Below are 27,967 nucleotides of genomic sequence, written 5' to 3' on the forward strand. Positions count from 1 at the left end.
TTGGCTCACAATCTACTTAAATGAGTGGAAAATACAGTAAATATTTAATACCGTGGCTATTGAAGATACCAAGTCCATTGCACCAAGAGATGTACACACAAACCTCCTTGAATAGAAGGGACAGAGAGAAAACGCATAGGAAAATTCAGCTGCACAAGGTATTTTTAAAGTGATGTACGACAGTAGCTATTTGCAGCACTTTCATTAAACAGTTATTTCAGGTCATTTAGAAAAAAAAATGTGCCTACTGCAACTGCTTCAGTTGAAAGATCCCCTTTCTGCCTGGAGATTTTAGACATTGAAAGAAAAAACAGAATCACCAAACTAATTTTCACTGTTACTGGTTGAGTCTTGTTGATTATCATCATCATTATTATGATAATTACCAATTTGTTGATAATTTCACAAAACTGCTTTCTGTTGGCAGTTTGTTAAATAGTTTGCACTTATAAGGAGGCTCTGCTACCTGGAAGTGACCTTTCTGGCAGGCCAGATGCAGAGGAACGGCGTGTTTCACATTCCTGGCACTGATGCTGGCTCCGTGTTTCAGCAGGAGAGAGACCAGCTCGGAGTGTCCGTGCAGAGCAGCCACATGCAGCGGCGTGAAACCATCCCGGTTCGAAACATTGACCCCAAGTCCATTAGCAGAGATCCTTCCAAATTTCTGTTGAGGAAAATACACAACAGAGCTATATAATTAATCATTCTGTTGACCAAAAAGCAGCCAAATACCTGCTAAGTACATACAATACAGATAGATGGACATCACAGGAACTTCTGCTACAGAGCCTTGTTTGAGACCTTCAGGAAAAGGGTTAGTGACCCAGAGCAGCTTGGTAGCATTTTTCAACAGAATAATGAGTTTTATTTTTCTCTCTTTTCTTCTAACATGATAGCTTCATACACAGAAACTCCAGGCACAGTATTCATGATATAAAAAGAGGCTAAAGCAGCACAAGTTGAGATGGCAGTAAAACTTACAGCTTTCATATAGCTGTTAGGATGTTCATCCATATGGAGAGTGTTAACATTATGATTTACTTTCACTTATACAGACATTCATGCTCTTGCAGACAGACACTACACACCTATTTTACTGCTACATAAAGCTCGACATAATAAGGATAAAAACTAAAATCAATTTTATTCATGCGGAAGCAACACTGGCCCAGAGAACAGATTCCCATGAGGAGTCAAGATGAGGAAACGACCTGGAAGACCGCTTATACAGCAGCACAGAACACCTTTTTTCACTCCTCGCAAACTGTGTAGGTGCCTGACATTTACAGTGAAGGAGAATCTCTCATTCTGCTTATCCTCGCTGTGCTTTCAAATGTGTGCCCACCTAAGACAGTGGTTAAGATTAGCGAGCAAGTTCCTTCTACGTTTCTTTGAGCAGGCGAGTAAATTCCACGGCAAATGCCATTCCTTCCCCTGTTCAGCAAAATGAACTTTACGGTCTCCGGCTCTGGCATCTTTAGCACACAATCTCTGTGCTGAGGGGACCCGGACTCACATTACCAGAGAATAAAGCACGGTGTGAATGTGAAGCGTTTAAGGACAACTAACATACTCTTAGCCTGCACAAAATAAACATAAGGTAGAGAGATATAAAATAAACATAACATAGAGAAGAAGTGAAGCCGTCTCACATTGTCTCAGTTAATTGATATGGATACTGTTACTTCAAAGTAGCCAATATGCTGAAAATGTATACTTTGGTTTATTTTGCAATGACTTATCCAGTTACATATACCTTCAGACATAGTAATACATTTTCTTCCTGAAAGACAAGTAATTTGTTTTCTATTTCCAAGAAGCTGGCATAATTCCTTATTTAAATTCAAGAAAAAAAAAAAAGTGTATCGTAAAGCCTGATTCTCCTCTACAATCTGTGATAAATAAGGGGAAAGGAAGTCTTTGCAATTATATTTAATGTCTGAAGAGGTTTTAGATATAGCCTGCATGAAAGATGCCACGCAATTTAAAAGATTTTATCAGCATTACATTGATTATAGGATTATCAGGTATTCCTTGCTAAACTGATTACTAACAGATTAGTAGATACTCTGTGGCAGTTAGCAATATAAACTATAAAAGAGAACCAGGAAAAAACTGAGGCCTAGAAAAAGATTTTTCCCGTTTGTTCAAAGCTGTCCAACCTTAATGACAGCAGTTCACACATTCTAAAAGCAAACTGCAAAGTTTTTTCTCTCCATTAGATATTGAGCAAGTCTTTAAATACTGCTCCTATAGCCAAAATTTTATACAGGTCATTTAAAAAGAGAGTAATTTCATGACATCAGATGAACTCTGTTAAGTTCTGTGTATGTTTAATTGCTTTTTAGACAGAGATACAGAGTGGGCAATACGAATGCTGCTTCCCTAGAGCTAGAAGTTTCACTACAAGAATATAAACTATTATTTAGTTTAAAGAATGAATATTCCAACCTTTTGTGCTGGCCCACATTTTGAGCACTGGCATAATGGATGGCAGAATTCTGGTTTGGATGTAGTGGTTGTGTCATCCTCATCTTCTAAGTCTTCTTCCATCCATTCCAAGAGATAACGTACCTGGCATAAAAAGCAAGTCCGCCTTTATAGAGCCTGCAGGTTCCATGTCCTAATAAATGTGCATGTGTAGACACGTAAGATTTGACAAACATACTTGTGAATATCTCAGGGAGACTAAACAGCTACCTCCTGGCATCTGCTGCCCACAGGCCAAATTAAAAAATCAAACATTATTGTTGGCGAAGCAGCTAGTTAGTGCATCAAGTAGAGCAGTGAAGTTAATGATAAATGACTTCCTGATGCCCGATCAAGACCTCAGTCTTCACCCATTCTCAAACCCTCCAAATCCTTTTAGCTCAGATGATTTGTGCCAGCTCATATCAATGCAAATTTTGTTTCATCCTCAGCTTTAACAAACATAAGTGGTGAAAAGGATGACAACCTTTAACCGATATCCAACACTTTGCATGGGCACTGACTTTTCTTAGGTCTGTCACCTCCCAGGAGCTTGACAGCTTCACTTTTTCCTCAATGTACAATGCCTCATTTTTGAGGAAGACAGAAGCCCTTCAAATGAAGAAAAGTCTTAGGACTCAGAGCATTCATGTGCAATTTGAAAACAGTGATGCTTACTGCATGTTAATTTTATATTAACATATTATATTATATATTTTATGCAACAACAAAAAAGAATGCTGTTTAAGAAATACATTTTTACCTTGAAATTCATTAATCCACTGTAAAATGAAGACATCTTAGAAGTAGCAGTGGCTGTGAGTCCCCATTATTATGCCACCTGGCAATGTTAAGCCTGATATCTATCTAGTGTATCATTCTGAGTTCGTATTATGCTCAATGAGACAAGTCATTAAGAAACTCAAGAGAGAAGTGGGAATTAAACTGGCCTCATAACGCAAAGGACAATACAGTAACAGTCACCTTTTTGTAGGTGCATGAAAAGGACTAACAGTACAGCACTCAAAAACCGAGACAGAAGGAAGATGGGGGCACCTGTGTGTGGAGGCTAGATCTTTCAGACCTCCTGCAGACCTTCTGGGAAGTTCCCAGACACAGCATGTTACAGGATTACACAGCAGGTATGAAGCTGTAATACATGCCATCTTGTGAAGGGTTTTCCTTTTAGCCTTTTTTTTTTTTTAGCAGCTTTTACGAGAGCTGACAAAAGATCTGTCGTCTTGTTACCATGAAGAAAGATTAGCCCTTTGCCTCCCACCGAACAGTGGCACGGAGCAAAATCAAGGAACCACTTTCTGCTGAAATGGAGATAGAAGCACCTTTGCTAGATTTGTGGGTTGAGTCTGGTGCCACAGAACTGGACCAATCCAAGAGCTCTACAGATGCTAGTCAAGAAGAGAATGGGAAGAAACGAATTTTCTGCAGGTTCCTCCCACTGTAATTACTCTCGCACTTCACTGAATCACAGAATGGTGGGGGCTGGAAGAACCTTTGGAGATCATCCAGCCCAAGCCCCTGCCAGAGCAGGGTCACCCAAAGCAGTTGGACAGGAACGTTGGTGGGTTTGGAATGTCCAGGTGGGTTTGGAATATCTCCAGAGACAGAGACTCCACCACCTCTCTGGGCAGCCCATGCCAGGCTCGTCAGCAAGTTCTGCTTCTTACCATTAAGGTAATAGGAAACCAAACACACATTAATAATCTATCCAATTAAATAGATTCAGCTGGAATAAAGCCTAGGACAACCAGTACGGGCCATATACCTGATTCTGAATGATAACATAATTGAGACAGAAAAGACATGTTTTTCACAGGGAATATTACTTTCCCTGCAAATTCCATGTCGTTCTCTGGAGTAAAAAGAAATCTTCTCCCAGGCTTGTCTGTTTACAGAAGGCTAGATCAGCGATAATTTACTATTTTCTACATTTGTACACGTCTATAACAAATCTTACTGTCACCTCACTTCCCCCTTTCCCTGCAGACTGACCAAGACTCTCACCACTGACACTTTCTCCTTCTTCTATCACAACTCCGTACTGCTGCTCTCATTATCCAAATACGCAGCTCTCAAAGTACTAATACCAGTGTCTGACCAGAAATCTGAAAATGCTATTCCCATGCATACCTCTTTATAATTACAGTGGACTAGCCTTTTTTTTTTTGGTTTAAAGGTTTTGGGGTCAAAAGTTCAAATGTACTTTTAAGCAGACACAGAGTGAAGCATCTCAGGAAACTGTCCATCATCTCCCTTTGCCAGTTAACTTGTCATCTAAAACCTTCTTTACACTGCAGAGAAACACGCTCCCTGGAACATTTAGCAGAGCACTCCAGGCGTGCTGTACCCTGTATGCCAGGCTTTTAGCTGCTCCACAAGATTTATTTTATACAAGGGATTTGCTTTTTTTGTGCTGGATTTACACATATCCATTCCACCAGAAGAGTCAAGACTAGCTGGGTGGAAGGAATTTGAGAAGAGTGCCTAATCCAGTATTCTACACTGAGACAAAGTCAGTTCTTCCTTAACACCATTGATGGAAGTTTGACCAATCTCTTCTCAAATACTTTTAACAGAAGAGGTTCTGTAACCTCCCAGCTCTGTTCTAGTGTTATCCCACTCTAATAATAAAAGGGTGGGGGTTTTTATTTGCTTGTTTTTTAAATCTAAGTATCTTTGTTGAAATCTGAATGGTTCATCCATCACTAAGGAGCCATGGCGTACACCGCACTACTAATCTAATCACTAAGAATGAAAGATCGAAAATTGACGTTAAGCAGTATCGACTACTTCTACACTATACTTTACTGACTTACAACCATATAAAGGCTTTGTTCAAAGCAATATACACAGGGCTAAAGCAACTCTTAACAGTCTCCACCAATAACGGAGCTACAATAATTTTCTACCCATTCAGCACTAAATACATCAAAAGTACAGTTTGAGAACCTCTCTCAAAAAAGCTGCTGCAAAACTGCATATTGTGAGAATAAAGTTTAATCCTTTCTATACACATATTCCCTCCATACTGTCTCAAAATACTTCTTTCTTGCTACAGACACAGGAAATTTACTTAAGTGGGCAAAATTTTATTTTCAAAATGTAGAATTAGTTGCCATTGAGTCAGCTAACTAAAATAACTGTCATTGATTAACATCACTATCTCCAATCTAAAGCATACTTGCTTCTGAAGTTTGCAGATGCTACGATGATGACAAAGGTTGTTCTCTGGCTTCCTGAACAATCACAGCATGCTATTTTTTTTTAATCTTCCAGTTTCATAGCACTTTTTCTCAACGCCTCCTCTTGCCAAGCTCAGCTGGCTGTCACAGCGGCAATCTACAGCAGCACCACTGACCCTACTGCTGCTTCTGTTCCTACGGAGACAGACCTCGGGCTGCCGGAACAAAATTAGAGTTTTTAAATTGCCGTGGTTTTGTAATAGATATGCAAGCTGTCACTTTTGCCATCCCCTTCAGTTGGACAATTCTTTTTATAATGAACAGTTTTACATGAACTTGGGTAATGTGGGAAGTAAAGCCACAAAAAATAAGGTGATTCTGTCAGATTAGATTTCTTTATGCTTTTCATTGTTGATATCTATTGAGCAAGCCTAGATACTAATTTTCCATCAGATTATAGCACTATATTTAATTTTCTTTAAATATTTTCATGATGTGGCTTAGATTTTCACAAAGTCTGTGAAAAGTTAATTGTAATACATTTATGTTTACTACTTGCCAGGAAAATGGTAAATATCACCATTGCATGTATTGCTGCTTCTTGTAATGACTTAAGGGTTGACCGGGAAATAATTACGAAGATTAAGTTATGTTGTAAACTAGGATAATGATATTTGCTTAACAACTGAACAGTGCTTTCCTCTATCAGTTCATAAATTAATTTGCTTCTACCACCTAACTGGAATAAAACATGAGAGAATCAATATTGACGTGGTATGTATTTTGTGACACAGATTATCTATTTTATTATGACTGAGTGATGCTTCATTAACATTTGTAATTCTTGATACATATCACCTAAACAAATTTCTCAGAACATACATCCAGCAGAGAAAGCCTGCATTCTCACATGAGTTCATGACTTAGTTCTGTGAACTACAAAACAATTAAGAAATGTACAGCCTTATACATCTTTCCAAAGAAAAAACTAAAGACTTCTGTGTCATCTTCAATTTTTCAGTAAAATGACATTGGAAGCACCATATTGTTCAAATTTTCACGAATAAAGGGCAACAGTAACTAAAAAATATGCCAAGACAGGTGGTAAATCTCAAAAATTACAGAATATCAACTCTGAAACTGGATTATTATAGCCATCAGATGACTACTTGAAGTGAAATCTGAACTACAGGAAAGTTGTATCCCCCTGAAATAATTTCTCTGTGCTGACTGATGTCACCTAAATTTCCTCTCTGTATGAAATAGTAATAAAAAGGTATCACAACAAACAAAATAAGAGCTCATTTTTCATTTATAGTACCTATGCACCACTGTTGCACGCAGTAAACACACTATGAAGAGTAGACATATTCAAAGCATTAGAGAACCTGGCAATTTAGGAATCAAAAAGCATTTGTGGATTGAAAAACACTGTGTTACTGGAATGCTTCCTAAGACAAAAAACTGCAAACTGTAAATCCCACCATTCAGTTTCCAGAACTGGTGCGTAGCCCTGCCACTCAGGCACACGCATCCATTCACGTACGGAAGACAGGATGTGCTCCTGTGACCCAGGAACAACCAACTGGGAATAATGGCACTTTCTATTGGATTTGCTGTCAAAAATCAGGTTTACCTGAAAACTTGTCTATTTTGCCTTCTTGTTTTGTTTTGTGCTGACTGCATATCCAGCCCAATATTGTGACCTCAGTACACATATCTTTTTACAGTTCTGCAACACACCATACTCCCCATATGACAACGGCATTTGACTAGTGCGGCTTGAGCACCTGCAAACAAATAAATTGCTCTTTCCCACAGTATTTCTTGTCAACATTCCTGCCCCGAATGTTGTTGTTTTCAAGTTCTTTGCATCTCCTAGAGGTGACTATACACACATTTTTAAATTACAGGCCTTCGCAAAGGTATTATTAAAGTAATTTCTTTAGTGTAAGAGGTCATGGAAATGTCAAAATGGGGCTTAAGGCACTGTAGGTAAAATAATTTGGGGACAGGGAGTGAATATTCCTTGCAGAATATGAGCTGAATTTGATTAATTGTTGCTGAAGGAAGGTATTACCCAAAGCATTCTTCACTTAATATTGTTTACAAATAACTTCCTCAATTTGAATGAGGTAAATTGGAATTTGATAATACTCAACAGCCATGCTAAGACTCACCATTTCCAGATCTCCATCAGCAACCGCTCTTAGGAGTTTTTCCACCTGTGTATGAAGAAAACAATTTATAGGCTTTGTTAGTATTGGTATTAAACTGCATACAGAAAATCCTGTGTCCTTTACTAACCTCTTAAGCCCACGTGGTAGGATTACTGCTGGCCCATTTCATATTTGTTAGTAAAGTTTTAAAGGAAAAACCTTCTTTCTCTATGAAACACAAAGGCTGTGCAAGGCCTGTAGCCATTTGATGATCTCTGACTTGCTTAGTTAAACAGTACTTACCTAAACATAGGACATGCAGTCCACACATAAACAAAGCCATGTAAGCTGATGCACATTATTATGCCGCTTCAGCAGCAGATGACCATGCATTCCAGTTGTGAACCTAACATTAAAAATCCCTGTTCAAGACAAATTTCTACCCTGAGAAACTCTAGTACTGTTTGGACTCTTGCTGAGCTACTACATGCTACCAGAAGCACAAAAGACGTCAGGTTTTATTTTGCTATTTGAGAAACAAGGGTTTAAGATGAGAGAGATACTTTTCAATTGTTCATTTCGCATCTGCAGATTACTAGTTTATTCCCATGTTAAAAAATGATCTAACTTGACTGTAAGTATGAAATTTGTTTACTTACTTAAAACGTGAAAAGATATAAATATCAAAGCGTATGCATTAGCAAAAGCCCAGTCTCTTCAACTCAGAGAGTTATTCCAGGGGACCATCGTTAGACCAATTAAGTATGTGTATGCTCAGGGCAGCCAATGCCCGAGCACGAACACCAGCTGTAGTGTCCTCCTGCGCCTGAGCTCTGCAGCGGGGGAAGGAGACGAAGGATGCTCCGCAGCGCCCTGACACCATTCCCTGGTCCCTCCGACTGAGAATGAGACGTGCTTGCTCCCCGCTTCCCCCTCATCCTCACCAACACAAAGGAGTTGAGATCTGACCTGACAGAAAGGGGCTAGTGCCAGTAAAAGGGCAGGCAGAGCCCATTAGTACTATCAACAGGCAACTTGTCCGGCCTCTGCAGATTGTTGAAGAATCATTTAATAAGCTTTGTGAACGTCTGTTTCAGCATTATAGCAAATTACTCTAGCTAGAATCACCAAAGATGCCGCGTAAACAAAGTTGTTTCAGTATTAAGCAACATCTTCCAAGTGGAAGATGCCATAGAGTAACAGCTACAGTCACATTTCACTCTTTATCTAGAAACGACTGTCTCGCTAGCGGCGACAGCAGTGCTTGGTGAAGCGCATGAGGAAGAATGAGATTAAAAGGAAGTTGTGTTTTACTGGTCTGATTTCTTTCTTCAAGGTTTTAGCAGAAGAACAGAGCATAACTACAGCTGAAAGATGAGAGCCTAGTTTAAACCCCTCCATTCATTTTTATCTCTTTTTAGGAAAGCTGCTAAGTTTTATTTTATTACTACCTTTCTAATACAAGGTGAAGCTCCTTGAAGTGATGCATGAGGCACTCAAGGCAAGATTTCTCTTTCCTAACTTTGAATGTCGAAAAGTTAGCTGTCTAAATCTAAGCCAGTCATTTAAACTCCCTCATGGTAACTACAGAAGAGGAGAGTCAATGCATGACACTCGAGTGCAACTCAGGTCAAACTAAGTACGTCTGAGACTAACTCCTCTCTTGAGGCACCAGTTTCTCTCCACTGACTAAGGAGAAAAAATAAACGTCTAAAGTTAAGACAATTGTCTTTCAGACATCTGAAGTTAGGTGAGCCGAATCCCAGTCTCCACACATATACAGCTAAAATGAACTATATATACCAAGGAGATCTGTGCCTCCCATAAATTAATTTCCCCTAATCGTATAGGACAATGTCACTGGAGAACATAAAGGTCTTGATGATTTTCAGGAGCCAGACTTATCACATACAAGATGCCTAACAGCAAGTGACCCACAAACTCTGATAATTTCTTTCCAAAAATAACTTCCTTACTGTTCTAAAAAAGTGCCTCAGGCCCTAGCGGTGGAGATGCATACAACATCTGCTATGCAGCTTGTAGATAATTTATTAAAAGTACTTAGAGCAAAACGTCTGCTACATGCATTCCTCCATCTTTCCAGTTTGCTTTCTCACTCCTCCATGGAACAGAAGTACCTTCCTTTAAATATAAAAATAGATGAAACAAAGCTACTGCAATTCACTCGCACGCTCAGTCTTTCTGTTGCTGAACAGAAATTGTGCAAGGAGTTTTTAGTTCCAACAGAGGAGGTTCCAAATGTACATGCCTGGCTCTTTTACCCTCTCTTTTCTCAGTTGTAAACAAGCCACATATAAGACATACCCCATGACTGGCTCATTTAAGCGAATACTTTAATTAACCAGCAGTATTGATTAATAAAGAGCTAACTGCATCCCCTTAATCCAGCCTGTAAAACTGACCTTATCAGATTCCCGTTACTCCCAGTGGCAATCCCCTCGTGGCGCTCTCAGGATTAGGCCCTTGTCTCTTTGCTTGGTAAGAGTAAGAGCAGTGAGCCCACGTGAAATTTGGCAAACAGAAACAGACTAAAGCTGGATTACAGGGGAAGGTCATTAACCCCAAGAATCTACGGTGTAAGCTGCTTGCAATCTTCTTCCCTGGTTTGAACTACAGTCTTAGCTCCTGGGTGTGATAAATTTGTTCCTTTAAGGAAAAATAAATCCTCAATCTATGAGGTGAACTTTTATGTACATTAGACCTTATTTAGAGTGCTTGACTCTGCAGAAGCAGGGAGGTACGCTCCTACATTGAGGCTTTCATAGAGTAACTGATAACAAAGTGTGAAGTAATATTGTCCAGTCAAACTTTAAATCTTTGAGTTTGTTGAACATTTTTAGAATACAGAAACTTTTGGCAAGAGAAGAACCTTTTAATAGCAGGAAAAGGAAGAACTTTAATGTAGAGGTGATACGGAGAGAAACAAAAATACTAAGGTGGTCAATTTGGTAAAAAATGGAACAGGACGACTGGGGAAAAAAATAAAGAGAGAAGCATGAGAAGGAGTGGTGATATGACAGTCTTGGAAGTGAAGAAATGGAAAGCATGGATCTGAGGCCCCACATGAAAAATTTAGAGGAGAGCATCTTGGTTGGTGTGGACAGAGCAAAATCAGCAAACACATATGTGCGAGATATTTAATCTGTACTTCTTCACATGTTACAAAATTTATTTCCTATGCCTATTTTGAAAGCTTAACATTCTAGTTTGTCAAGTTGTTTGCCAGCATGCCTGTAGTTGTCTCTTTTCCCTGACAGATTCTGTAAGCTAACAATGACATTTAATTCCTGCACAGGACAGCAAGGTCCCTGGGGCACTGACTGCCATTATAATTTTATAAAACTCAACAAATTCTCAAATTATGCAGTTAACTGCAGTAAATCTGAACAACTACTCCAAATATGCTTTCAATTTTTCCCCAGAAATACACAGCAGAGCAGCTGGTACCACACAAAAACAAGTGTTTAGATGCTGAGATGACAAGCACCTGAGGACAGCAGCATTTCATTTTCCAAACCGTACAGAAGGTTATTCCTGAAGAAGCAGTTTAAAACACAGTGTTGCAAAATATCACTCTCTGAACTTCCTTCACTTCCCTTATTGTCAAAACTTATACCTCAGTCTTACCTCTTTATAACTATTTTTTACTTCTTCTTGCCTTGCATCAGTTGATGCTGATGACAGACTTGAGACAGATGATCCTCTGCTGAAAGTTTCTGTTGAGCGCTGAGGAGACCTAAGCGGTGACTTAAAGTTGGCAAAAAAACCCCAAAACAGAACAGAAAAAGTCACATACTAGATTAAGCAGGTTAAACATAGGCCAAAAAAAAAGTTTAGCAACTTGCATTGGTTGTTACCTCAGAAGCACTCTGTCCTCTTTCAAACGTTAGATAGTTTAATTCCATCAATGACAAAATCTGCATAAACATATTAATAAAGAGAATCAATGTAACTTCACTTAAAGAGGAATCTACTGACTGAAACACAAATTAGCTGACAACCTAATATTAGTAACAGATTATGACAGAGCAGATTAAAAGTACCCACTTACAAGTTTATGTTCTATACCACAGAGTGCATCCATGCTAATAGATTTAAAATGTGACCCTTCTTCCTTAAAGGCCAACATACATTTTCACTGTAACTGTACCAGACCACAAAATCCTATTAGCAGATAAGCATCTACACCTCCATGGAATCGCATCAGAAAGAAATCAGGCTAGACGATAACAAGGAATACCTTGGAATTTAATGCACACTGTAGGGAAGTCTCCTTCATCCGGTTTTGAATTTCTGGATTTGCCCCATTTTGCAAAAGCACTTCTATGATCCCTTGATAGCCCCAACGAGCAGCTATATGGAGAGGAGTATCTCCCTTTTCATTACCAATATCTAGTCTACAGGAATGCACATCGTAGTAGACTAAAGCTTTGACGCACTGGAAAGAAAAGGAAAGCTATCAATAAATTGTCTCTCAATTCATATAACACATGCAATTCTAAAAAGGTTTTTTTCATTGCTGCTCATATAATCCACTGCCTAAAGGGCAGGGCTTTTACAGTTCAGCATCATCAAAAATAAAGTTAAATAACTCAAATAAGTTCGCACAATAATACTATCTTCAATGTGAATGCATAATAAAAACTGCTATGAGCTACTGAATAAAGTCCTAATTTACAGCGTTAAATAGTTAGCCTTCAAATTTTTTTTATTTACTTTTTAAAATACGCAAAGTTAGTGCAAATTCACATCACAGTTTAATTCCATTCCATCAGAATATACATTTAGGTTGTTACAAAACAATTACTTACATCCTCATGACCATAAGTGCAGGCTAAATGAAGTGGAGTATTTCCATTATTGTCCTGAATATCAGTACTTGCCTTATAGTGCAATAAGAGAAGCTTAAAAGAAAAATAAAAGTAGACATTCAAGCAACTAAAAAATTAATGGACAAACAATTGTTACTCTGTAGATTCCTTTAAGTTTCTAGCATGATGAAGCACTTAATGAAAAGTGCTCTCTGTCTCTCCTGTTTCAGGCACGACCCTCTCGGCATTACGGTACTGTTTTTGCCCTGCTCTGAGAACCAAATAAAAGCTACTTCTACATGTTCAGAGTTGTCACTGAAAAAATGAATCATCCACTGCATAAAACACTGCAATACGTATACTACAGGATAACTGACCCTATATTTTAAGAACCTCTGAAAGTGAAGACACAGCTTAACTTCAACAATGCTAAGTGAAGAATCTCACATACATAAAATTCAAGTACACAATAATTAACGTAGTTACACAGTCTATCCTAAACACAATGTGAAGTCATTTAATTCATTCCAACGACTGCAATGGTTCTTCTGTCTTAATCAAGAGCAGAGATGTTAACAGCCTCTCCATTTGTACTATGTATTAGAGATTTGTATTTAAAAAATGGATGAATAGCTGTCAATTGCTTGGTTATTACAAATTGTGGAAAACCTTGCAGTACAGGAAAAAATAAAATATCATGCAAACTACGATAAAAGATCCTCAATTCTGACAGCATACACAGTTCCGGTAAAAGCTTCTTCGAAGACCAAAACAACAGTAACAGTAGAACAGGTTAGTAAGAGTCATGTATTTATTATTTAGGTTATTTTTTTTATTATTTATTTCTAATTAAGCCTTTTGGTGCTTACTGTAACATTTTGATATCCCTTCTGACAGGCAAGGTGAAGCGGAGCTGAACCATGGTAATCTGTAGCGTTGACAATGGCCCCTTTGGCTACTAGTAAATCCACTAGTGATGTTTGCCCTTGAAAAATACGCAGACTTTAAAAGAAAGACGCAAACTTTGCACAAGAACATTGCTACTTTTCAAATCCAAACATGAACTATAAACCAAAATACCCTGGATTTCTGCATAGTATGTTTCCATATACTGTATATTCACTTCCTTGGTATTTGCTTTTTTTGGTGCACGTTACGCTTCTGTAAAAGAACCTCCAGCTAAAAGCAAGCCATGCTTGTATCTCATGAGTAAGAAAAGAATAGGAAATAAAGCCATGTCACAGAAAGCACTCTCTTACTGGGATTCAAGATAACAATAAAAAAATAAAATTATTTATAAAAAAACCCAACTCACTAAGAAAATTAACACATCTTCTAATAAAGGTAAGATCAAAGGCATAATCAGCATTACAAGACAGGAGACGGTACAGACCTACCATGCACAGCCATCTGCATGAGAGAGAAAAGATTAAGTTCTCAATCTGCCAGTTCTTTAAAACAAGACTGGCTTCTGATGACACATTTTTTACTTTTTTCACATCTGAAGAAAGAACCACTGTGGCAAACACTAAGGCAAAAGTAAACCACCAGCAAAAAAACAAACAAACAATAACTTAGCCATAAGAAACTGAGCTTAAAAGAATATACATTAACTTCAGTCTGTGCTAAAATACCAGTTTCCACAGCAAATAAGCAGAAAACAATTTAATGCAAAATTCACTCTTTAATGCAAAGTTGGAAAACATGCCAACATAAAGATAAGGAAGATAAGGAATAGAAAACACTAGTGAAGAAAACCAACAATACTCACCACAAATAGCAGCTATATGAAGTGGTGTATATCCCCGGTCATCTCGGGAAAATGCAGTGATAATGGAAGGATCATTCAGTTTCCTTTAAAACACAATGGTTTAAAAGCCGCTCAGTTACCTATGCAGCAGTGGTAAGGAGGAGAGAAAGAGAAAAATTGCCAAGGCCAACAAAAAAACTTATTATGGAACTTTTTATCCTTTATCCTTTCACATTGATAAATTATACAGAGTTTTACATTTTATGAAGGGATGTGGTTTTGTCCGAGGTGTGTAAGCTAGGTTCAAGAGAAGAAACATTTCACACCATGTTTACCAAAGCACATACAGCCTCCATCACTAAACTGGCTGCCTCCAAGGCATTCAGTACTCCCCTCATCTTTCTTTGCTCTTTCAAACCACAGGAACGTATGCGCTCTACCACATCCCGAAGTGCTAACAACTTCCTCTATAACTTAAAGCAACATACTTTCTAAAGTAAATCTTGGACGAAGACTTGTACAATAGCTTTTTGTGTATTTGTGGAGATGAAAAGTGCTTACCCAGAAACCAGCTTCTCACATTTGTCACAGTAACAAAGCGGATGACACATTTTCTGTACAGTGTCCTTATCGCTGTCACCTTGACTTAGTAATCGCTCCACTTCCTCCTGATTACCTGAAGCAATATGCTGCAAAAAGCCAAGACAGAGAATGAGGAACCAATACAAAAAGCCTCCTGTCAAGAAATAAAAAAAAAAACCACACAAAAAAATGGGAGTAATTTACTGAAGCACAAATGAAAGGAAGCGATTATAAAAGACGTACTCAAGCACTAGAAAGCAGAAATGAACAATGTCACAGCACAAACCCCCCTAATGGGCAATCAGTATTAAGAAGAATCTGTTCTTGGCTTACTTCATTTTTTATAAAAAATTAGAACAATTCCTATTGTTCTCTTTAGACTCAGTCACAAAATTGAGCTCCCTCTGTGCAAAAAACATTTCTATAAAATTACTAAGTCTCTAGCCATAAGCTGTGAACACATATAATTAGAAGCTCTGCTTTGTCCTTGTATAGGCAAAATTCTTTTAGAATGACAATATGAGATTAACATATAATACGAAGTAGCTGTCAGGTGACCACATTTAAATTATTTCAGAAAACTCTCTCAATTTCAAGCACTAAAAGCTGTGAGAGACATCCAGGTAGTAACATCACATCTCTGCACTAAATGGGCCAATCAATACCAAGAGTAATAGCATTTCATCCTCATTCACTTCCATGTTTCTTATAACGTGCTGAAATCCATAAGATTATATTAACTTGGTAACGTTTGGCACAGAAATGCACTAGATTCAAAACACACTTTCAACATCTACTAGAACACATTTCACGGTACTAATGTAATTAACATCACATCACATTTCAGAAAATCGCAGAAAGGAAGGGATATAAATGTGCAATACCTAAGTAGATACATATTCTGCCATAAAAGTTATTAACCTTAAATAAGCAGTCTATTGGAGTAGCAGACATCTGGGACAACAAGTTCATCTTTTGTCTTAAAAGCAGCTTGTCACACAGTCTCTCAGACTCCTGAAAATAAAATATATAGATCTATTATCTATACATTCATTTACAGGCAAAAGTAAAGTACCTTAACAGCAGAATTAACTTTTAAAAATATTAAACGCTGTATTTTCCACTTATGAATTATCAGATGCACGTAAAACCTGAATCGGCTTCACATTTAGGACTCTGAGACTTAAAAGATCACACACCTGCTGTTCAAAGAAATAATAAGTAGATGTTCACCAGAATATTCATTTATTGTAATTCTCTATGAACTAACTAAGCATTAATGAAATTATGGTTGTACCATCTAATAAAGAACACAGCAAAACTAGAGAAGACATAAAAAAGACCAGAACTACAAGAGGTGCAATACAGCTTTCTTGTGAGGAAAAATTAGGATTCTTCACTCTGGAAAAGATTTGACTGCATTACAGTGGCCTATAAAAATCACAAAAAGTCCAAAGAAAATATGCAAAGAATGAACATCCCCTATTCCTCAAAATATAAGAACTGGGATGCCCAATCAAATCATTGCTCATTAGGTGTAGAAAGGGAGTGGGGTGAAGAGAGAAAAGAAAAAATGTTCTCTTATTGTAGAACTCATTGCCATAGGATGTTGCAAAAATCGAAGTATAAATGGACTCAGAAAAGCGTTAGACAAACTCATGCAGGACATGTCTACTGGCGGCCGTTAACAAAGATGACCCAGATACAATTCTGACTCAAAGACTTTGCTGAGCTCTCTGCTTCTTGCTGGAAAAGACTGTACCAGGTGAAGCACTACTCAGGGATGAACCAGGTAAAGCAGACTCATTCATATCGCGTTTCCTACTCCTCATTTCTTGAAAATCGGAGATTGAGCCAAGCAGACATGTAGTGCAACTCACATCGGCACTTCCCATTTTCTGAGAAATCTGAAGATACCCTTCAGGATGCAATGAAGAATATACATCCTTCCAAAACCAGGTGAAAATTCTTAAGTAGAGTCAGATTTTGAAATGGCAACATTGAACCTCATGTGAAATATAACAACAATCTAAAGAAAACACTTTCTAAGAAAGTAGATGGAAACACTTGCACATAGCTAATTCTGATCAACCACTGCTATGGTCGCCAGTGAATATCTTTGGATATTATTTTTGGATAACGACTATCTCCCTAGAAATGGAAAGACTCCCAGCGTCCATCTAACTGAAGACCACTGCCTTTCAGATAGACACCCATGTATCAGACAATGATTTAGGATCCAGGCTATAGCTTTTGCAATTAAGTCTATAAAGACCAGGTATAAATGAATAAAAATACCTGACTCTGCTCTTAACATTAGTAAATCAGCGCAAAGTTTAAGAAACTAGTGAGTAGTTTGCAAATAAACAAGATTACCTGAACACCAAAAATAGAGAGTTCAGATTTTCTAGAAATGCGATCACTGAAGTTTCAAAATCAACACAGATGCCTCTCTCAGAGCTGCTTAAAAAAACCTCCCCTGCATAGCAAATAATGTAGTTAAAAACGTGTTTGTCTAGAGATAGAAGTTCGGATCTGTACTTCACAGTAAGCTGTATGTATTTAGATATGTGAAGATGACAAATACTCACAGTCTTTTCAAAGCTGAGTATTTTAGTTAAAGATACCCAAGCATAGCTTTTGAGATTTACAAGGCACATAACACTAGTCTCCTTGGGTAGATTCTTCAGTGTGACCAGGAATAACTTCCCTAAGAAATATTTGATCAAAAATTTTATTAACTAGAAAAAAAAATTAAAACCTTACTGCTGATACAAGTTTCTGAAGCCTAATCAGAATTTCTAATGTGAATGCTTAAAGAGAGCTTTATACTTTCACTATGGAGAATGTAAGTAACCACTAGCTACTAAGACTACTGCTGCAGTAGTTTTAGTACTGTCACTTCCACAGTGTATTTTACAAGAGAAGTGTTACCCAAGTGCAAGAATTATTTCAAAGAGTCATTTGAGACAGCAATCCTTATGTCAATGTATTACCCTATTTATTATATAAATCAGGAAAAAAGACTCCATCCTAGGTAAAGTTACATATCTTCAAAAGTGAAATACAGAACGGCAGAAGACTCAGGTTTTGGTTGAAGTATGAAGCAAGTTTGGGCCTTCAAAGACAAAACTCGCTTGTACCAGCTTTACTTGCACTCTGGGAATTTAAAAAAAACACAAAGATTGCTTTAAGTGGGATTCTCAGGTATTTCAAATCTATATTGTCTAGAAAACACGTATCCAAACATTAATAATCTTCTTATCTAATGCTACTCCCTATACTCGAGAAATTAAGTATTTGTACCCATGAGGGTGTACCTGTGTAACGACCTATCCAGGTGACTTTCATAGATTACAACTGATGACTTCAGGAAACTCTCTCCACTCCCCCTCTCCCCAAACACTTTATTAGCCTCAGTTTGTGTCCAAGTCTTCCTTTTCCTGGCTTCTCCCACCAGCGCTTCCTCCACACCAGCTCCACTTCCAGCTACAGCTCCTGCCACACAGGAACAAAAACACTGCCCCTTCCCCGGCATCTGGCTCCCTGCTGCGCACCTTATGGCAGCCCTCCGGATGCGAGGGTCCTACCTACTGTAGTAGCTGTGCATAGGAACACAACTAAGGTCCAACACTTCTAATTAAGGTTGACAACTCCCAGGAAACAGCACAAAAGATTCCATTTTATCAGTTACACGCTCCTTCTCCCCACAACCAAAGTGTCTCTCCAAGACTTGCATGACCTTGGGTGAAGGGATATGGCAGGTGTCTCCTAAGTGCAATTTTCTTACCAACATGAGGGTGAGAACACGCCTATTATCCCACAGGGTACATTAGTTCCCTGCTGAGCTTTCTTTATGAAGTTAGCTTCCATAGGGATTGGACAACAGCATTACTCAGCTGCCAGAAGCTCTATCTGAAGCCAGCTATGAAATTAAGTGTAGCCACACGAGGTGCTTATAACGAAGCCCTAGGGCACGGTCATGTTCCTGCTCACTTAAATCCCACAGCCGGTTCCAGCACAATCTGGAAATGGACACCATGGGGCATCAACACAACAGCTGCTGCTGCTTTCCACAGAAAGTCGATCTCCTTTACCAGAGAACCAAGGAAACAGCTCAACTGAAAATTCCTGCAGGGAGAATGCTGCCAGAAGTTCCTGCCATGTTCCTCCACCTCCTCACTACCTTTTTTCAATTCCTGTCAAGGGGCTAGTTGCTACCTAAGTTTCTCTTTCTTCATTCTGAACCACTTCCTTCTCCCTTACCCTACGCAACAGAAAAGGCTGGTCTCACTCTTCCCTTCCATAGCTGTGCTGGAGGGCAGGGGGTCACCCCCTTCCTTGTCTTTAAGGGTCTCAGGGTGCTGCCTTCAACCCATGCTGACTCCTTTGAAAGGCAGTGCAGAAGAAAGGAGCTGCTGGTGCTTGCCCAGCACGCACACAGTGAAGGTCTGGAGCTGACCCAGCTGAGGTACGGACAGAAACACTTACTGCTTGCTCTTACACCAAAGTAAGCAGTATGAGACTGCTTCCAGTTCATCTTTCAGGACAGATGACTCCCAAAGAAATAAATATAGTATCTTAATGCCAGTGGCACTTAAGTTATAATCACTTGAGGGAAAAAACTGCTATCCTTAGCCATATAAGGAGGAATAGGACGAGGCATTTAATAGGAAACAGTTTTTATTCTAGAAATTTAAGAGCAGTATGTTCTTTTTTTTTTTTTTTTCAGCTTGCTGGCATTGCTGTGGAAGACAATTCTACTTTGGTTTCAGTTGTCCATCCAGACCACCAGCATTAACCAGCAGTAGACAAATAGCAGTAATAGCCAAGTGACTGGAGGAAGCAGAGTTGTTTGGCAGGTTGTCTTCCTTTCAAACTAACATTTTTATTTTTATTTTTTTAAACACAATTCAATACAGCATTAGAGACAAGAAAGACCACAGCCTCTTTACACAAAATGAGTGCTTTTTTTTTTTGGAGTGTACAAAACAAACCTATGCATGACAGGTTCATGGAAAGATCCCAGAAAAGAACAAAACCAAAAATAAAAGGCTAAAAATGTTACTTTAAGTGCTTCTTTTTTAAGACTGTGCCCCAGATTGTCCCATCCCAAGCTCTGCACACTGAGCCATTATTCTGGCCCCTGCAACTAGATTCCAGTGCTTTGCAGTTGGGCAGACTGAGACACGTTGACTTCACTCTGGTTCCAAGTTCACTCCTTTTGATTCCCACGTTAGATCAGGAAAACCTAATTTTGTAACAGTAGAAAGTTTTACAGCAGCAGTAAGACTGGATTCCTTTACTAAATAAGCTACAAAGTTCTTAAATAATAGCAGTTTCTAAAGTCACATCAATATCATCCTTGATTGTCCTGCAGGGATTTGATCTGATTGACAGAAGGTCTAGTTGCCCCGTAGGAAGTAACTCATGCATCCACAAACTCCCTGCCCCTGCTAGGTTAGAGATCCTGAGAACCAAATTTGACCTTCAAACACCACCTTATCGTAGTCCTGCACTCTCATTACCTATCAGAGTTTGGGGCAACATAGTGATCTACGCTGCAAATACACTGAATTTTAAATGCATGAAATTTTACTGAATTACATTAGACTGCAATCTCCACTCTGCTAGCATAGCTATGCTTTTTAAAGTTATTAAAGAGAAATCCGCTTAAACCTACTCAAGTACTGCATTGCTTTCACAACCATGACAGAAAGGGTACAAACAAAAGACATTAAACTTACTGAAGACTCAGCTGTTGGAAATAGTGCTGTCATTTTTCCTCTAATCATACAAAGAGGCAGACTTGACATTTAACTACTTCCTCAAGGAGTATACAATGAACAAGTATTGCTAAAGGATTAGGAGTTCATTGTAATCATTTAGATCATTTTAGCATCTGCTTCAGATACAGTTACTTCAACTCATTTCTTTAAGTGCAAAAAAGGAACTCTTGTGTTCAGTGTTTGTATTCTCTGACTGAATTTACTCCCACAGGGGTACACAGTACGACAAGCTTATCAAATACACATTTGACAGACTTTAAAAGTAGCTTACTGTTGATCTGTCAGAGAGGTTGCCTTGTCGTATATATTCTATTGCAGCCTCAATTGATGTTAGACAGTATCCCAATTCATCCTTCACTGAACTGCAAAGCCTGAAGTTCTTTATGTAACTCAAGTTGGCCATCCTGAAATAAAGAGTTAAAGCCATGAACCATTAGAAATAAGACAACACTAGCATGACATATCTTACTACTGCAACTCATTTTAGGCAATCCAGGCAAACAACAGGTATGGGTTATGAAGAAGCTTCTAGAAAGCTTGTTAGGCTAGCAATACTAGGGCTGCTACCAATACCATGGCTGTTCTGAGCTTTGTAGATATATCAGAACTCTTATCTCTTAACTGCTCCATGGAAAGTTATTAATTGGATATAAGGAATATGAAGAACAAGATAAGGACAGCAGTGGGATATTGTTTCACACATTTCAAACATATTAATGTTTCAAACACCATAAGCACCACTGTAAAGTGATAGCTACAAATTAAAGGAAAAAAGGTAATCTCTCAGATACAGGATCCACCAACACTAAAATTCAGTTCAGGTACAGGTGGAAGTTTTAGATACACTTTTACTGGTAAATAAAAGTAAAGATAAGTAGGAGGAGAGATAAACACAATGGCATAGGCTAGCAGCAAGCAATTAAGCATTCAAATCTAGTTTCTCTATATGAAACATAGCAAACATCTAGAAGCTGCATAAAGGTTTCACAGCTCCAAACACAGGTGAGGAAGACTTATTGACATGCAGTTTTGATATAGAGATGGCCTCTCATCACAACTTTTTTCTAAGCTGGGAACCAAAACAGCAAAGAGACAGCACTTGCATTCCTGACAGGTCCTTAATTCCGTCGCACCTGTAATACATCTTTGTTGTTTGTCCTATTAAAAATAGTTTTCTGCATTACAATTAGCCCCTCTTACACTTTCAGTAAGTTTTACTACTTGTTCAGAAACATTTGCCCCTACAGTGGCATTACATGAAAGATATTATGATGGAGCTCTGTATAGCCAAAATATAGTTACGTACCAGTTTGGGATTTCTGTTTTTACAAGTAAATACAGCAAGACAGAGAGAAGATCATCTGCACACATGGTTTCCATGTTAACTAAAAAAAAAAAAATTACATCTGATGTTAGTCATGTCATGGTTAAAATCAAGAGCAATACCTATAAATGGAGTTCTGCCTAAGACTAAGGCCCAGCTCTACTAGTAGAGAATGCATTGAGTAGCCAAGGCAGCCCTTCAAATGTTCTCAATCTCCCTCTAAAATAGGCTGTCAGGAGCCAAAACATAAGTACAGTTTGTACAGTACAAACTGCAATATTTGACTAGCATCCCCTCCTTCCTATATAGAGCACACCAGAGCACTAGCTCAAGATTTCTGAAATTCCTGAGGGCAAAAACTACCCTCTAAATTGACACTTTTCCATAACCCAGGAGTCTTCCTGAAGAGAGAGAGGAGTAGGGAAAGCATAAGGTCACTGTACTACTCCATTCGCTTAGTGGAAGTATCTTCCCTCTTCAGGCTAGATAAAATAAACACCAGGTTAAGAGGTCCATGCTTTCCTATCACAGAATCATTTCTGTAATCCACGGTAGCACTTCGAATGCAGCATACAGAAGGTTTGGTTTTCCCCTAACACTGCACTTCGCAAGAGAGGCATCTCAAGAGTACCAATTTTAAGGAGCATGGACAAATACATAAGAATGGTCTAGAAGCAATCCTCAGTGTTTAAAATGGATCACCCTCAATGATTCTGCATGAGAAAGTGTCCTAGCACATGCAAGGCCTTCACATGTTCCAGCTAAAACATATAAAAGCTAACTAAGTACCCCACCTCACCCCGTGAGAAACAATGCCGAAGTGTCCATCTTGCCTCCATTTTGCTCTATTTAGAGACCTGCAAGGCAGACCCCAGTCTAATTGTGTTTAATCCACAAGTGCTATTCAAACGGCTGTTCATACACCAAAGTGCTCTGTGTGTACTGGTTAAGAAAAAACTTTAAAATTAAGTTATTAATTCACTAATTACTGACCTCTTTGGCTAGGAGATTGCATAATAATTTGTACCACTTTCCGTAGACAAAGTAGCTTCTGTTGAGGGGAAGTACATTTGTTCAACTGACCCAGTTCTCGCTTTGCACGTGGTATATTAAAACTACAAAATAATTTGAAAGAAACGGTTAGCATACAGAATTCCCGTGCAGGACGTCCGAACTGCAAGCTTTCACTTATTCAGAGCTGAAATGAAGAATGGCAATAAACTATTTCCATGTCTACTCCAGGCACACTTGCATTTCTGTACCCTGTAGATGGAAGTGTAAGAATATAAAAGCAAAGGAGACAACCTGCAAAACTTTATTTTTCCATCTCAAAGGAATGAAGTATAAGAAAAACTTGCTACAGTCTGAAGGATGACACTTTTGGCTGGCTTGAGGCCTGTTTAAGACAGGATCTCAGTGACTCCTCAGAGTCCACACAATCACCTCTCACCTGAACTCAGGCTTCACTCCAATGTCTTTTTGCTGCAGATCTTGAAGGCTCCTCGTGATTTTGTTAAAGGCAGCATCCTAATCAATAGAAAGGCAACAGTTTTTAAAAATACATTAAATTAATGTAACTAATCTTTAGCAATCAAACAAACTCACCTCACTTGCCTCAATAGTCCCCACATACTTAAAGACTAGATCGTAAATAGCATGGTGGATATACATCTGTAGAAAAAAAAAACACAGTACTTTAGGCATGAAAGTGAGAGTTAAAAATAGCTTGCTTATTAATTTCCTTCATTTCAGATGCTTACTTCAACCGCTTGTTTAATCAGATTCATCTGTTCTTCTTGCTTTGCAAGCATCTTCTAGAAAAGGAAAGCCACACAAACAGCAAGAGAAAGTTAGTGTTATTAAGTAATAAATTATCTATGTACTACATATATAGTGGAGTGTTTACCAAGTGCGAATCTCTCAAAAGATGCTGGAGACATTTGGTATAAAGTCCATTGACAGAATCCTGAGTGGGGAGAAGAAAAGGAAAAAAGTATTCAGATTCAGATTAACCTGACTTGAAGTAACAAAGCATAAGCAAGCAAAGAAAAGAAGTCTTCCCTGCCTTACAAGTGTGCACTATGGTAAAATTTTTAGCCAGAAAAATTGCCTTTACCTAATAGTTAAGATGTGCTAATTCACAATTAAGAATTCTACTTTCTCCCTTCTCACTCTCCTCATCTCTAGACCACTGACACAGAAAAGCTCAATAAGATAAAGATATCCAAAGCAGTGAAGTGAACTATAGTTAGTAAGTTAAACATCAAGAAGCAAGATACTGACTATGTAGTGGCGGAGGCTTTTCCTTTCGTGTTCTTTAAATGTTCTATAGAAAGATCCTATGTATTTATCAAATCTCTCACAGTGCCTTCCCAAGAATTCTCTAACATCTTCAATATTTTTAAGAGAATAGGAGTTTGATGAAGCTGCAGATTCACCTAAAGTGAAAGACAAGAATTAACACGCAGTTTCAATATGTATGCATGGTAAAGCACTTTCTGTCCCTCCATATACAGCCAACTTGGGTGCAACATAACACCAATTCAAGCTTGCTATACCTTTAACTGAAGGCATTGCTTTTAGTTAAAATAATTTAATGCATCTCATTTAGAGTAGGCTCTCCTGCACTTTATGTCAAGTATTTATTTAGAATAGCTAAAACTGATTTCACACGCTTTTTTACCCTTGGGTAATTTATTGCCACATACACAAATTATGACTCAATACACTCAAATTATGAGTGCAAGTCAAGCTTGAAAGTAAAAGAAAAGCATTATACAGTATTGACTGAATCCCCATGCAGGAAGTCAGTGCGCTCTAAGTGAGCTGTAAAAATCCCATCTTGGATTTTTACATAACGTATTCTTTATTTAGGCACACTTGCTCTGAATGGGAGAGCAAAGTTGCTTGAAGCAAGCATTAAACAAAATCTGCTTTCCTTCTGAATAAGACAATCTGATCCCTCACTTAAAATTCATATGCTTTTCCAAAAATTTCAAAAAATAGGCAAGTCTTTAATTTGCAATCAAAGGCAGACAACTAATAACAGGCTTAGATCTCATTCATTTCAAATTACTTTTGAAATTACAAGTTACCTCACCTCTGAAAGACTGCTATAGAACTACATTAAGTAATGGCCAAAAAAGGAATATCACAAGACTAATTTTTTAGATTTAGTTTAATACTTCTAGAAAAGTCAAGCCTCTACGTATGCCAGATATATTTTTTTTTTCAGAACAACTTCCATACTTCCCTCAGTGCTATTTTCACGCTACCCTACTATTATTTCACTTTGTCATCATTTGTTTCAAATAGATATTCTTTAAGTATTTAGGAAGACTACATGGTTTTATTTCAGAAAAAAAACATATGTTTTAAGAAGCTTCTGTTTCCTTTAACTAGTAAGCACAGATTGTTACACAAATTCACAAGGATTCCTGTTACATTCACAGCTTTAATGGTAGCCTTGGAAATAGTGTTCCAGCCTTATCAAGAGCACTTTCAGTACCAGGGCAAAAATTAACACATTCAACTTAATGAGACCACCACCAGAAGAGCTGCTACACAACTATGCTATACAACCTCTAACCACTGATGAAGTGATCATGAAAGAATTTAACTCTCCAGTTTTTTTGGCATCCACATTGCATCTCAAGACACACATCACATTTAAAGCTAAATCCCTTTTTAAGCAGTTATCACTAAACTGAGCATTGCTAAAAAAATAATGCTAGATCAAGTATTCCAGAGATGATTTTTAGTGCTGAGACTGGGGCAGACCCTACAGAATTAAGTTTGCCTAGCAGCATCTTAATATTTTTCTACAGCAGCATACCAAGATCTGCCACAGCAGGCTAGTAAGTGACAAGAGCTTTCAACGAAGCCAACGCTTTTCAGAACAAAGGAAATGTATTAAGCATATCAAACGTACTAACTTGCTCACCGTGCAAACAAGACCATCAAGTTAACACTTCAATACATACTTGAGCTTTCTGTTTTTTCCAAGGGATGAGCTATGCACAATATACTAAAGCTTTCTTCTTTTTCATTGTAAAATGTTTCCTCAAAAAGAACAGGTACTGAGAGACGATAATTAAAACCAGTTCCTAAAGTGATATGGTTTCCTTGTATGAAGATCTCCTGAAACAAAACGAAAACCAGATCAAGTGTGAAACTCCACCAGAAGAGAGTTACTCTAGATTCTGCATTACATAGTTACATTTCCAGGGAAAGAGCATCTTGCAAGACAAGAAAGCCCCAGATTCAAGAGATTTCATGTTCTCGTGCTCTGTATGCACTGAAACAAAGACTCCTTCGGTCTACAATGGCTAGCTAAACCTTGCTTATACCTACTTTCTTTACAAGTCTACTATTAGAGGAGGTTCAGACAATCTTCAAGGTCTAAGAGAATATTTGCAGATTTTAGAGCACTTTTAGAAGGGCAATTGAAAAACAACTCAGAATTGGAGCCTAAGTCCAGCTTCAGAAAAATCTCCACACATCTCATCTACATTTCTCACATTCAGCTTCATCTTCTCAAGTAACTCCACAAGAATATCTGCAGCAGGTCTAGATGATCTATCTAGATGAAAGCCTGCAGACAGGTGCAAGATCTCAAACTGTTCTGCAAAATTACACGTGAAAAAGTGTGACCCTATGCAGTGTTAGTACTGGTCATCATGACTCCCTGCTACATTAGGCATCTTCTAGTCTACTTAATTAATATACCAGGTCTCAGATACAACTCAATATGATCGTAATTTTGTCTTATGCCTTGGTGAACTTGCACCTGCATACAATATAGGCAGGCTACTATTTGCTTGAAAGCTAGAGAGACAGTTCTTAACCAAGTGATAAAGGCCCTTCTGCCACGCAATGAAATTCCTGACAGCTGCAAAACCCAGATGAATTTACAAAGTTGCTTCAACGAAGTAGTAAGCTGAAATCAGGGGCAATGTTACCATCTGAACAGGACAACTATTCCTGTGTACATGCAAAAATACAGCTTCTGATAGGCAGCAGCATATCCCTGGGAACTTTGGCTTCGATGGGCAACATACTACTGTTGGCACTTAGCTCCAACTCCTAGCTACCTCTCCTGCAACTGTTAGTTCACACTATCAGTCCTTAACTGCAGTAATTCATTTACTGGAGCGTTCCCAAGCTACATTCAGATATGAAAACAGAAATACCTTTCCATTTAAGGTCTGAAAGTTTCCTTCAAGTGGCTTCAGAACATAAGATTCAAACTGACAGGTAGAAAGACTGTTGCTTGAAAGGCTTCCCTTGCATGGAACTAACACCTAGGAAAATTAGATCATGCTTTAGAGAAAAATGCCACATATCACCAGCTAAACACCAATAGCTTCTGCCCTTTAGAGGCAGGCAATTGAATCTGGCTTATAAACATTTACTAGCAAATGTACAGCAACTACAGCTGCTTTTGTTTAAATAGATAAAAAGGAAAGGCCATTGATAGACACACAGACTGGTGATTAACCTAGAAGTTTCATTTAGTGACTTATCTGAACAAGGGTGACAGATGCAGCTGAAGCAAGCAATACTAAGAAAGAGAGATTAAATCTTATTTAAGTTACTTGGCATCAGTCACCTGAATAACTTAAAATTAGGCAGCTAGAGAAGTGAAGTATATTTTCAAACTAAAATTAAAATCCACCAGAAAGAGGGGAAAAAATCCAAGATAAGAAACATTCTGGGTTTACTGCAAACCAACAGATAGGCAGTTTGAGACACATTCTTTATTAGAAAGCAACACATTATGAATACTACGAACACTGTAAACATGCCGAAAAGAAATGCATCTCGTTGTCAAGGAAGAGAAATCATGAAGCAAGTGGTTCT

General features: G+C 38.2%; 1 protein-coding gene across 3 annotated transcripts in view; it reads right to left on the reverse strand.

Moving 5' to 3' along the window:
• ANKRD27 (ankyrin repeat domain 27) overlaps window positions 1–27,967 on the reverse strand; it is a 45,498-nt gene that overhangs the window by 7,389 nt on the left and 10,142 nt on the right. For 2 of the 3 annotated variants that reach the window (XM_063334537.1, XM_063334536.1), the window contains exons 3-23: window positions 27,298–27,408; window positions 26,089–26,245; window positions 24,389–24,543; window positions 24,012–24,071; window positions 23,866–23,919; window positions 23,711–23,776; window positions 23,556–23,632; window positions 23,099–23,220; window positions 22,088–22,166; window positions 21,053–21,185; window positions 15,914–16,006; window positions 14,972–15,099; window positions 14,432–14,514; window positions 13,530–13,645; window positions 12,661–12,753; window positions 12,090–12,287; window positions 11,707–11,766; window positions 11,477–11,596; window positions 7,850–7,894; window positions 2,452–2,574; window positions 467–664 (exon numbers count right to left, since the gene is read on the reverse strand). In XM_063334537.1, the coding sequence (XP_063190607.1) occupies window positions 467–664; window positions 2,452–2,574; window positions 7,850–7,894; window positions 11,477–11,596; window positions 11,707–11,766; window positions 12,090–12,287; window positions 12,661–12,753; window positions 13,530–13,645; window positions 14,432–14,514; window positions 14,972–15,099; window positions 15,914–16,006; window positions 21,053–21,185; window positions 22,088–22,166; window positions 23,099–23,220; window positions 23,556–23,632; window positions 23,711–23,776; window positions 23,866–23,919; window positions 24,012–24,071; window positions 24,389–24,543; window positions 26,089–26,245; window positions 27,298–27,408 (2,271 nt within the window). The remainder of the gene's footprint in view (window positions 1–466; window positions 665–2,451; window positions 2,575–7,849; window positions 7,895–11,476; window positions 11,597–11,706; window positions 11,767–12,089; window positions 12,288–12,660; window positions 12,754–13,529; window positions 13,646–14,431; window positions 14,515–14,971; window positions 15,100–15,913; window positions 16,007–21,052; window positions 21,186–22,087; window positions 22,167–23,098; window positions 23,221–23,555; window positions 23,633–23,710; window positions 23,777–23,865; window positions 23,920–24,011; window positions 24,072–24,388; window positions 24,544–26,088; window positions 26,246–27,297; window positions 27,409–27,967) is intronic. The other variant, XM_063334535.1, reaches the window with a different exon arrangement.

This window comes from Chroicocephalus ridibundus, chromosome 4, assembly GCF_963924245.1.
Source record: "Chroicocephalus ridibundus chromosome 4, bChrRid1.1, whole genome shotgun sequence".
NCBI classification, from domain to species: domain Eukaryota; kingdom Metazoa; phylum Chordata; class Aves; order Charadriiformes; family Laridae; genus Chroicocephalus; species Chroicocephalus ridibundus.